At 34.9% G+C, this 12,441-nt stretch overlaps 1 protein-coding gene across 5 annotated transcripts in view; it reads left to right on the top strand.

Moving 5' to 3' along the window:
• Positions 1 to 12,152, top strand: part of PDS5B (PDS5 cohesin associated factor B) — a 232,424-nt gene extending 220,272 nt beyond the window's left edge. For 3 of the 5 annotated variants that reach the window (XM_072611890.1, XM_072611888.1, XM_072611891.1), the window contains 5 exons: positions 912 to 1,348; positions 1,443 to 1,550; positions 2,411 to 2,497; positions 4,034 to 4,175; positions 10,125 to 12,152. In XM_072611890.1, coding sequence (XP_072467991.1) covers positions 912 to 1,348; positions 1,443 to 1,550; positions 2,411 to 2,497; positions 4,034 to 4,175; positions 10,125 to 10,160 — 810 coding nt within the window. In that variant the 3' untranslated portion in view covers positions 10,161 to 12,152. The remainder of the gene's footprint in view (positions 1 to 911; positions 1,349 to 1,442; positions 1,551 to 2,410; positions 2,498 to 4,033; positions 4,176 to 10,124) is intronic. The other 2 variants (XM_072611889.1, XM_072611892.1) reach the window with 2 other exon arrangements.
• Positions 12,153 to 12,441: the final 289 nt, after the last annotated feature.

Here is a 12,441-nt window from a genome sequence, read left to right on the forward strand (position 1 = left end):
AACTCCAAATAAAGTAACATTGCAATTTATTGTGAAATTTCATTAGTTTTCATTGTTTGTAGTTGAAAGGAGTATTATTTGGGTGAAACAGAAGCACTTTTTTTGTCTAAAAATATTTTAATGAGCTTTTAATTCATTTACTACTTCTATACCTTTGCATTCTTCATTTATGAAATGAAAGGAATCTTTTGAAATATTTACAGATTAATAATAATAATAGTGCTTATGTAGAATTTACTTATATCTTGACCTATATGTAAAATTACCATTATTGTTGACTAGAATAACAGGTTCATTGAAGATTTCTGGATTAATTAATCAGAACTGATTAAACAGAGGCCATCTGGTATAGTGGCTAGAGGAGTGGTCTTAGAGTCCAAAAGATCCAATCTCCAATCTTGCCTCTGATATATAGTTGTGTAGCTGTGACTTAACATCTTAGTGCCTCTGGCAACTCACTAAGACTATAAATTACAGAAAAGTTGTTCATCTGCACCAGTGGAAGGTTATTACTAACCAGAATTGCCTGTATGTTCCTGGTCCATGCTCCTGTTCCTCATTCTATCCCCACCCCAAAAAGAACCCAAAAAGAACATACAAGAATGATTGAGATGCTTAATCCAGAAATTCCTTTTTTGTAAAATAGCACCTCTTCTGCTTGGTTTTATATTGTAATAATAAATTATTGTTATTCTGGGGTGTTTCCATTTAGGTATACATACCTTAAAATCAAGAATACTCTCTGATTGATTCCATAAAAAAGGATTAGTCATACTTCTGTTATATTTTAAACATGTTATTCTTAGTACCTTTTCTTCGCAAACATTGATAACTATAATTTTTACTTGCTACATTTTTCACTTACATATAATTCTTTTCATTAAAACAGTCATCTGATTTTTGATTTTCAGTCTGAACTTGAGAAGCCAAGGAGCCGAAAGAAGACACCTGTTACAGATCCAGAAGAGAAGTTAGGTATGGATGACTTAACCAAATTGGTTCAGGAACAGAAACCAAAGGGGAGTCAGCGAGGAAGGAAAAGAGGCACAGCTATGTCTGATTCTGATGAACAGCAGTGGCCAGAAGAGAAGAGGCTCAAAGAAGATCTCTTAGAAAATGAGGATGAACAGAATAGCCCTCCCAAAAAGGGCAGAAGAGGGCGACCCCCTAAAGCAATTGGCAGCACCCCAAAAGAGGAGCCAGCAATTAAAACATCTAAGAGAGGAGGCAGAAAAAAACCTGGCCCCCCAGCAGCAGAGGAGGAGGAAGAAGAAGAGAGGCAGAGTGAAAATGTGGAACAGAAACAAAAGGGCAGACAACATAGAACGCCCAGAAGAGCACAACAGAGGTGGGTGCCTGTGACTGTTGACTGCTTATGTTTTAGTTATGATATCATAAATCATAATTTGATGCTATCAAAATTTGGGTCTTCCCCAAAGCAGAACAGAATCTTCTGAAAGTAGTGCAGTTGAATCCACACAGTCCACACCACAGAAAAGACGAGGAAGACCACCAAAAACGCCACCACCATCACAACCAAAAAAAAATGTGTAAGTTGTGAATGCAATAATATTAAATTGCAAACAGATTTCAAATAACTAAAATTTCATTATAGTGTATCCAGTGCTTTATTTAAGCCCACACATATTAATCAACCCTATTATCCTTGGCAAAATAGAATTTTGTCAATATTTAACTGGGTCATCAAGAGCCCAGTTAGCCCACTGGCACCACTTTAACATTTCAGCGAGCTTGAAAATAAATTGTAAATGCATGCCAAATGCTTCATTTCCACTACACATGGAGACTCTGGTAACTGTGTAAGCTCTTTATGAGGGGAATGGTCACAACACTTTGGACCTATCGTTTTCTCTTTTCCTGCCATTTTTCTTTGCACTCCTCTTTGCCTTTAAAAAAAAATTTAACTCTTCCCCTTTCAAGATTCATCTTTGTAAATATATTGGAAAAAATACTCTTATTGAAAAATAGCATTCCTCTTTCTTAGATTACTATATTACTATTCATTTTCCTATAAATATTTTTCTAATGATTCGTCTGGCTTATATTTGTTTTCAGATCACAAATACATATACATGCAGGTACATAATTATCTGTGCATAGAAAGTTTTATGTAATAGAACTGTTGGATCAACTTTCAAAAATAAGTTTTGGTTCAGAATCATTGTTGCAAAAAAAGTATAGTTCCCTCCATTATTCTTTTTTTCTGAATAATATAAATGTGAGAGATTCAGAATAAAATGATTTAATCATATTAGTGAAATTTATTAATACTTTTATGTATGTGTAACATAAATGATATTTTAGGTAGTTATGTCAACACCTCAATTTAAAGCATCTTTACAGACATGCTGTTGCATGTGTGGTTGAGTCAAACACCTATTTATGCTAGATGCAAGGGAGGACCAAAACCCACAGACGGTCTTGTTCAGATTTGCATGCTTCCCTCTTTCCGGTGGGAGGAAAGAAAGCTATACAGGTGGGTATACTTTTAAGAGATTTTATGTTGAAGCTTAAAGTGTGGAAAACCAATAATTTGTAATTAAAGACTCCTTAATGTTAAAAATTTGTAGATTAATTCTCTTACATGTTAATCAAGTGAGGAATAATTTGTGAGAATCAGAAAGTTATTAATTTTTAGAGGTCATAGTCTATTTCCTTTCTGATATTGAATAGTAGGATTGAGTATGCATTATTCCAAAGCAAGTGGATATCCTACTTTAAGAAACACTACTGGAGGTGATCCTGCAGTCAGCTCTGGTAGACTTTTTATTTTGAATCTTGAGTGCTGAATTCTAACTTAGATTTAATGTAAATTGCATCTCATCATTGGCAGTGTTGTTCATCTTCCTTTGTTAATCCACCTATATTTGAAAAAGCATTTGAAGTTAAAAAATTATTTTTGGTTCCCTGTTAATTGTACAATATCTAATTAAGCAATATTGAAGCTCTTGGGGTAGTTTACTTAGGACGCAGACTACCAAGAAATTTGATTCTGTGTATTGTGGGAGTATTCCATGCTCTTCTGAGATTTTGAATACTTGCTCTTGGTCAAATTAATGTCATCTGAAACAATGAGAAAATAACTAGTTGCCACTTTTCGGTGTGTTATTAAGTTAATGCTATGATATATACACACACAATATTCAAGTCTACTTACTTGATATTTTCCATTGGTGATACCAGATGTATTCTGACAGGTAAACACAACCATCTGTATGTATATTCATTTCTCTTTACCATGTTTCCCTTAAAATGCAGTTTCCAAGAACATTTCAACAAAAAACCCTGGGACCATTTGACTTTGTCAGTAATTGATGAGTAGGACCATTAAATTTAATTCAACAAACATTTATTGAGCACATGAAATCCATAAGACAGTGAAGGAAATAAAGTTAAGTCTCTGTCTCAGATCTTAGTAAACTTAAGATTTACATATTTATAGCATTTTAATTATTTCACTGGTTCCTTGCAGCATTCCTGTGAGATATATGTCAGGATCATAGCAGCATTGATTTGTAGCTACAAATATTCTAAACCCTAATTATAAACAGGCTCAGAGCACTGAAGTTATTTGCCCATAGTCACAGAGTAGTGGAGCCTGTACTTCAACCAGGTTTTTTACTTCCATGATGCTTTGCTATTTCTGCCTTACCATTGTTGCCCCCACATAATTTTTGTTCTGTATCAGATTTCAGTGTCCTTGAAGTGTGGGGTGACCCAAAGTCACCAGCAACAGTTGAAAGAACAAATACTATTTCAATGGTTATAAATATATACATTTTAGCAGGATCTGGCACATTTTTGTATCTGGGAAAGTCATTATTCTCCAGGATTAAAATACCATGGTTTTGGATTCAGAATAATAGAAAAAATGTATTCAGTCTCATTTAAAGAATTGCTGATAAAAATGAGCAATGAAAATCCATGTAATATTTGAAAGTGCTTTTTCTCTAATACTGAAGTTTGATGATTATAACTCAATAATAATTTAATTTCTTGTTTTTGACTCTAGCCGCACTGGACGTTCCAAACAAGCCTCTAGTAAAGAAAATGAATCAAGTGAAGAGATGGATGTTTTTCAGAGTAGCTCTCCTGTTAACGATGACATTCCACAAGAAGAAGTAATGGAGGAAGAGGAAGTCTCTACAATCACTGTATGTGTTGTAATTTCACGTGCCTCAGCTAGATTGGGATAAAGGGATTGAGAAGTAAGAAAAATGAGAGTCTAGTCAAGTCAATCTAAGAATTCCCTTTGTGTACATCTAAGAATTGGATGTTCTTTTCTACTTTATTAGTTCTCTAAATGGGATTAGTGAACTAATCTTGCTTGTACTTTAATCTACCATTGGGCTTGGTTATTTTGAATTTGGTTATTTAAATACTTTTAAGCTTCTATGGTTTCACTGTCATGGGAACTCTTTCCTTCATTTCAGAGTACACATCAGCCATACCTTTACAGAAAGTCTTCACCAAGGTTCTCTCCAGTGCCTTCTTCTCTTTTTGCTCTATACTACTTTCTCATTTGGTGAGCTTATCAAGTCCCATGAGTTTAATTATCATCTCTGTCCAGATGATTTCCAGATCTGTGTATATAACCCTGGACGTATTCTTGAGGTACAATCATGGATCTTGAAACATATGTCTTATAAGCATCTTAAACTCAATTTTTCTGAAACAGAATTGATTATCTTTTCTTTAAAAACTTCTTTCAAATTTTCCTCAGCTTCAAACCATCATCCTTCCAGTCATTAAGGCTCCTAGTCTCAGTGTCATTCTTGATTTCTCTCACTTCACATATCCAGTCCATTGCCAAATCTGATTTTTTTTTCTACCTTTACATCTTTTGCATACATCCTTTCTCCCTATGCAGATAGTCATGATTCTAGTTCAGGCCATTGTCTCCTCTCATCTGGATTATTTCAGCAACCTTCTCACTGGTCTCTGCCTCAAGTCCCTCCCAATACTAGTCCATTCTTCACACAGCTGCAAAAGTGATTTGTGTAGATCTGATCATGTCATGGCCCTGCTTAGTGCATTCCAACAACTCCCAGTCTCATCCAGGATCAAATATGAAGTCCTCTGTTGATATGTAAAGCTCTTCGTAATTTGTCCCTTTCCTATCTTTCCAGTCTTTTTGCCCTAAACTTCCCTCCACCCACTCTGTGATCCAGCTGCAATTACCTTCTTTCATTTCCTTGCATATGGCACTACATCTCCTATGTCTGCCTTTGCACTGGCTGTTACCCATGCGTGGTATGCTTTCTTTCCTTCTCTCTCTACTGGTTTCCCTGACTTCCATCAACACTTAAAGAACCTCTTTTTGCAAGAGGCCTTTCCTTTTTCCAGTAGCTACTATAACTTCTCCCTGAGATTACTTACCTTCTTTCCACTCTGTATATCTCTTGTATATATTAACTTACTTACCTGTTGTTTTCTCCCATTATAATGTATAGACCTTGAGGGCAGAGACTATATTTAGCCTTTCTCTCTCCAGCACTTAATTTAGTGCTTAGCACACAGTACTTTGCCTCTCTTGACTGGTTACTTTAGACCGACTTCTAAAGGTTCTCCAATCTCTTTCTTTTTTAGCGTGATTTTCTGAAATTTTGCTGGAAACAAAGTCAGGCTCAATTAGACTAGATTCAATTCTTCTTCCTTTTTTTTTTGAAAACCAAGGGATTTGCCCTAAATAAGTCCTGAACTTTCTTTCTTGTTCTCCATATTTAATTCATTTTTGATAGTGGCTTGGTAATAAGATCTTACCAAATTTTTTAGGACCATAGGATGTAATTCTTCTGGGTCAAGTAACCTAAATCTATTAAATTCAAGATCAAATGATCTTTACATTGACATTCAAGATATCTATCTATGCACACACAGATAGATATTTTAAATGTTGATTCTCTTTTACACACTAAAAATTATTGTCTCTCCTTATTTCATATTCCCTTGACATCATTCCTCACTATTTTTTCCTTTCCTCATCTCTAGTAAAGAAGTAACTCTTCTCACTGATTCCAGCTCCTTCTACATGTGTTCTTAATTTCATCCCCTCAGATATTCAGCAGATTTTCTCCACTATCATCTTTCTAATATTTCCCTATCTACTCTTCCTTTTCTACTGCCAATAAGCACTAACAAATTTCCCCATCCTTAAAAACCTATCATTGATTTAAACTCTTAGCCTTTTAGCTCTTCTGTTCTCAGCTAAACTCCTAAAAAAATCTTTCTACCTTTTGGTTGCTTTTTTACTTCATTTCCTCCCATTCTTCCAAACTCTCAAAAAACTGGCTTCCAACTTGATCACTTAACTGGAATTATTCTCTCTTGCTCTCTCCAAAAGTACCAGTGATCTCTTAATTACCCCATGTAGAGGCCTCTTACTCCTTATCCTTCAGCTCCTGCAGCATTTGACAGTGTTGGTCACCCTTTCTTCCTGGATATTCTCCTCTGGCTTTTTGTGTTACTATTCTTTCTTAGTTCCTGTAATTATCTGACCTTTTTCAGTCTTGCTGGCTGGATCACCATCTATTTCATGTTTCCAACTGTGGTTATACTTTAAGGCTCTGTTCTAGTCTCTCTTCTCATCTCTGAATGTATAATGACCTTCTCAGCTCCCATTTGTGGTGCCTTTAGATGGGCATGCCTGGAATGTATTGCCTCCTCATCTTGGAATGCCTGGTTTGCTTCTGAACTCAGTTAAACTTCACCTTCTACATTAGGCCTTTAGTGGCTTCACAGCCAAGATTATCTTGTTTCTGTTTTATATGTATTTTTTTATAGACCTATAGATGAATATGTTGTTTCTTATGTTAGACTATAAACCACTTTACAGCATAGACTTTCACTTTTATCTTTAGTGCTTCACAAGTACTTGTTGATTCATTAGCTGAAAAAATAAAAACAAAATAACAATTGAAAAACTTTGCTTTATCATTTACCCATTTATCCATCCCTCACCCCCTAAATAAAATACCATTTATTCAGTCCACTCCAAACAGCATTCCTTTTCGAACTTTGATCTTCCTCTTTCCCCTACAGAGTGTTTAGCAACCTTTTTGTTTCTAACTTCTTTTGAACTAGATCACTCAAGACACTTTTATCCTCTGTTACTTGTCCTTGTTTCCATTTTCTCTACATGTATTTTAAGAATCTAAGTTGTGCATTTCTGTTGGTTTCTTCTGACAAATCTTGTTTTTCTTCCCCATTGGCATTGTGTCTTTGTGTCTACAAGAATTTCATTCTTACAGACTTTCTTATTCCTTCCATGCAGACTTTTCCTTTAGAAATTTAGTCCAAGGACTCCTGTTTATATTTTCTCCAAACCTTTTGAAATCTATTCTAAAAGAAGATTCTTGGATTTCCTGTCCTCTGTCATAAACTGTAATATGTGTTGGTCCCTTCAGTATTCTGTATTCAGTATTCCCATCATTTCCATCCCAGCAGCTAGTTCCTCCCAGTTTGTAAGAATCAGGCCCAGGGAAGAATTTCCTCTTATTAAAACATGAAAATATCGTTAGGGCAGTTCAAGAAATTATTAGCTATTCTCTTATGGAAGAGAGTGAGCTTTAACAGATGACTCAATAAAATTGAAGTCTTCTATCACTACTGCATCATGCATTTGTAGCAGCCTTGTAATCTGCTCCCTGAATATTTATCTTTCCTCTTTCCATCCAGCTGGTCTGTCATATACTCCAGTGACATTATTGCTTATATTTCTTCCTTTGATCTTTACCCAAAAACTTGCACCATATACCTCCCCTGGTCCTGTTTTCTACTCAGTGCTATAGATGATACAGGGATCCTTGTTGCAAGTAGTTGAAATAAGGTCTTAATGCAGTTAGTCATAAGCAAGATTGTCTTGCTATCTGTTATAGAGACATAATAGTAATTATTGTCTTCAAAAATGAAGAACTTATGAGCAATTAACTGCCCTGTTTATACTCCTGTGAGCATTTTTAATTTTTAAAAACTAATCTTTCTTCTAAACTCTAGTTTACGTATTACCAATTACCTGTTAGATGTTCTCACCTGGGTGCCCTATAACCATCCTAAATTCAGTATGTCCAAAACAGAAGAAGTCGTCCTCAAATCCATTCCTCCTCCACATTTTCCTGATTTTCTTTAAGACACCAGCATCCTTTCCAATGTCCCACCACAACCTAGGTATGAATATTGAGCATTTCTCTTCCTCCCACATCCTATGGGCTGCCACATCTTGTCAGTTCCAATTTCATAATACCTTTGTTCTTTCCACTTACACATCTATTGTTCAGGTCTGTCACCATCTCTCTCCTGAATTCTTGCAATAGTCTCCCTTCTTACCCCTGCTCCCCACTTTCCACTGTTCCATCTCCTCTATCTCCTAGTCAACCATCCACAGACTCCTCAAATTAATAGGCTAGAAGAACAGATCTGATCATTTTACTTCCTGTTGCCTTGTATGATAGGGTTTTGTTTTTCTTTAACTTTTTTTGTGTTTTGGTCCTGTTTGACAGTATGGTGAAGCTTGTGCATCTCCCCTCAGAATGTTTTGATTTTTTAAATTAATAATTGAAGGAAATGCTCAATTTCAGTTAGAGATGAATGAAATAAAAATTCACTTTTCCCCATCCAAGTTTATAACATTTTTACCCATCCCCCAGCCCCTAAAGCTTTCCCCATTCTAGACCCCTTGCCTGGTCTGTGGTCCCCAGATTATGAATCTTTATTTGAGGATAAAACAGATGATCCTTAACTTGACTTTAAAAGCCCCACACCATAATGTTCCCATCTACATTACCAGTTTTATATAATTTGCTTTTAGCTACTCCTTATTTTAGCTGAACTGGGCTGCTGTCTATTACCCCTACACAGCATTATATATCTCACTTTTGTGCCTTTGTACCAGAGGTTTCGCCATGTCTGCAGTGCAGTCTTTCCTCTTCTCTGCTTAACAGAACTTCCAGATTCCTTCAAAGCGCAACTTAGGTCCTTTTTACTACAATAGACCTTTCCATGTGTTCTCTCCTTAGTATTCTCTCATTCTTGAATTTACTTTGCATTTTGTGTTTTCTTACCCATTCAGAGTTACATTCTGCCAATAAAATTGAATGCAGATACTGGATGGGATTTTTTGAGGGGGAGGTAACCCCCCTTGTGCATCAGCAGGCCTCTAATCAGTTCAAAAATAAATAAATGAAAACCCTGTTAATTTGAGTTGAACTTACTTTTTATATCTTCCAAGACCAATTTTGCACATGAATCTCAAAGAAACCACACAGTTTATTTTCACATGATATATGTTTGGCCAGCACAGAGGCTTATAGCATCTACAGTGGAAGTATAAACCAATAAAAATGACTCTAATTAGTGAATTTATTCATTGTTCTTGGCTACGAATGTTAGTGTTTAGTCTTATGACATTAGGCATTTCAGCAAACAGCATGTATCTCTTTTCTTGTTTCTGGAAAAATTGTATTTTTACCAGGACTCTTTTGGTGGAGGTACTAAAGTTGAGGAATCATACAGTATTTCTAAGTCCTAAATTTGCTTGGGGATAACTTTAAATGGTAAGAATAATGAAGGAAATGAATGTGATAGTAATAAGTGAAAGAATGGAATAGAATGCAAAAAAGCATTTATCAAATGCTTAAAATTGCTAAATGCTAAGCTCTGGGATATAAATAGAAAAGCAGAAGGCCCTGCTTTCAAAGAGCTCACATTCTGATATGAGGAGACCACCATATAGAGGGAAATTTGATTTATAGAATGGATGGAATGGCCTAATGGTCTTGATTCTTGAGGGTGTGGTAACAGGGCAGATGATGAAACCTAGAGCTCTTTAAGGTGTGATGCAACCAAAGTTATCCTAGAGCCAAGATCTTGGAGGTGCCTAGACCCACAGCAATTGGGAAGGAGAATTATGTTGGAATCACAGAATGAGCACTGCCCTCTGACTCCTGGTGGTAGTAATCTGGGCTGCCATGGATCAGATTGGGGCCAAAGTAGGATTAAGCAAGAAAGAATAAGGAGGTTTAAAATAGGATATCTGTAATGCCAGTTATGGCTTAATTTTCAAAATGTGAACTTCTCTTAAAACTGTCTATAATTGATTTTAATAGGTGCGACGGCGAACCTCTAAAAGGGAAAGACGATGAACTACCAAGTGAAATTTTTGAGGAATTCATTTATTGTCAAGTTTAAGTTCAAGGCTTAATGAAGCTGTTGTTGTACATCGGGATTGTTGAAGAAAGGAAGATTGAACCTTGCTTTTACTGCCCCACGCATTTGCAGTTCCTCAGTCACAGAGCTTTAGCCACACACATGATGATATTGACTGAGTTTTTGTGAAAGTGTAATGTGCGTTGGCTGTGTAGACACGAACTAAAGAGAAACTTGTAAATATATCTTTTTCTTAATGTTTCTGACTTCTAAAGTGCTTGTATAGCTTTTATTTGCGGCTTTAAAAACTGACAGTATCCAGCTGTTTATTGGATCTACATTTCACTATATGGATATGAAAACAATTTGTTAGAATAGATCTTAAGCAGTGTCTGTCAGTGTTTGTATTTGTACTCGGCATTTTACTGTGAAAAAAATCAGTTTTGGCAAATAGTGTCATTTACGTGCCACTATTTGTTGGAAAGTTGACTTGTCTTCTTCCTTTTGTGTATCTAATCTAGTGTTCACACTTCTGGGCACCTGTTACTCTTCAGAGGTGCTAAAGTGCTCTGCCATTACAGCTGAATGATGTCTAATAGGATGACGACACCACAGGTGCAAATTGTGGAATAGAACTTAAGTTGTTTGAATTTACACCTCAGTATTGGTGCCAGAATATTCTGGTCTTTTGTGGCATTGAACATTTGAGGGGGGAAAAAGAGAGATTTAAAATATTTTAATTTTAAAGTGTGTGCTGTTAAATAATGTACTGAATTCCTTACCCATTTATCCCCTTTCAGTTTTTATTAATCTACTGTATCAATAAAATTCTGTAACTGAGTAAGTTTTTAATAGTCTAGTATGTTAATGTGTGTAGATATTTCCTCATGAACATTATGTTCACAAAATGAAAATTATTATAATATGAAATCTGATATAAACATTAGTGAAATTACAGTTCTTAATACAATGTAAAGTTAATCAGAAAGAAAAAAATTTTATTGATGCAGTGTGTCTTTATAAAGCTGTTCTTGAAAGCCAAGTGTTTTGTATTTTATAGTGAGTTGCATGTTTATGGAAAAAAATGTGCTAAAAATGGGATGTAATCTTTTCTGGAAATTCATATCTAGCAGTAGTATATGATTGCCTCATAACAGAATTTTCCACCAAGAGTTTATTATTGTACTTCGTTTTTTTGTGAACCATTTTTTTTTTTTAAGTATCTGGAGCTTACATTTTTATTGACTTAGCAGCAAAAGATTTTGCAGTCTTACGAAGTCTGTTTGGAATTCCTTTGAGGGGAATAGGAGAACTACCATTATGTTACACTTAGAGTAGTTTAATTTTTTTATTTACTGTAATCTGCAAAAGCAAATGAATTACTCGACAGTATCCTCTATACAGTTTTATGAACTGTGTCTTTGAACCAAAATGTATAGGTTAATACTTTTATGTTTAGCTAGATTCATTTTATTATTTCAGATGCTGTTCTTTTGTTTCTTTGCAGTTGACATGAAAAAAATCAATATCTAACTTATTAAATTTTATCTCACTGAAAAATGAAGCATTTTTGTGTAACCTACCAATGTTTTTGTTTTATTTCCAAGATAGGTTATAATAGATGGTGATATAATAAAGAGGACATTTTTGTTAGAAAATGTCTTTTTACCATTTTCCAATGTATATATCATAAATGATTTGATTTTCTTGTAAATATTTCTTTATGCTAATGGAGCAGTCAAACCTTCATTTTTTTAATGTAGGAAATTGTGTTTAATGACCTTTCTCAATATTTAGCTATTCTTCATTTTATACCCATAATGGCACCACAGATTATGGGGAGACTGCTGTATACTAGGACAGCTAATGTTGAGTTAAAAGGTATATTGGTTGTGAAATTTCATTAGCAAAATTCTTCTAAATAGGCTACTTCTGTTTGAGCGGTGCAAATGCAAGTTTTTCATCTGCAAAATAAAGAATAAAAGCTAGCTTTATATTTTCTTCATTGACTTGATTACACTGAAAATATTTATGGTGAATGTATCTTTGAGAGCATTTTATAAAAAAATAAGAAAAACAGCTTAAAACTGCTTGTGAATTATCAAAAGTTTATTTGCATGATCACAGCTAACCAAATTTCATCAAACATTAATGATGTACACCAGGTCATAATGATGTTATAATGCAAATTCTGTCTATATTTAATGCTGGTTTGTCTGTTTCACTATCTGTTCTTTTCTTGAGTCAGATTGTATAATACTCATTATTTGCTGGGCA

Source organism: Notamacropus eugenii, chromosome 5 (assembly GCF_028372415.1).
Source record: "Notamacropus eugenii isolate mMacEug1 chromosome 5, mMacEug1.pri_v2, whole genome shotgun sequence".
NCBI classification, from domain to species: domain Eukaryota; kingdom Metazoa; phylum Chordata; class Mammalia; order Diprotodontia; family Macropodidae; genus Notamacropus; species Notamacropus eugenii.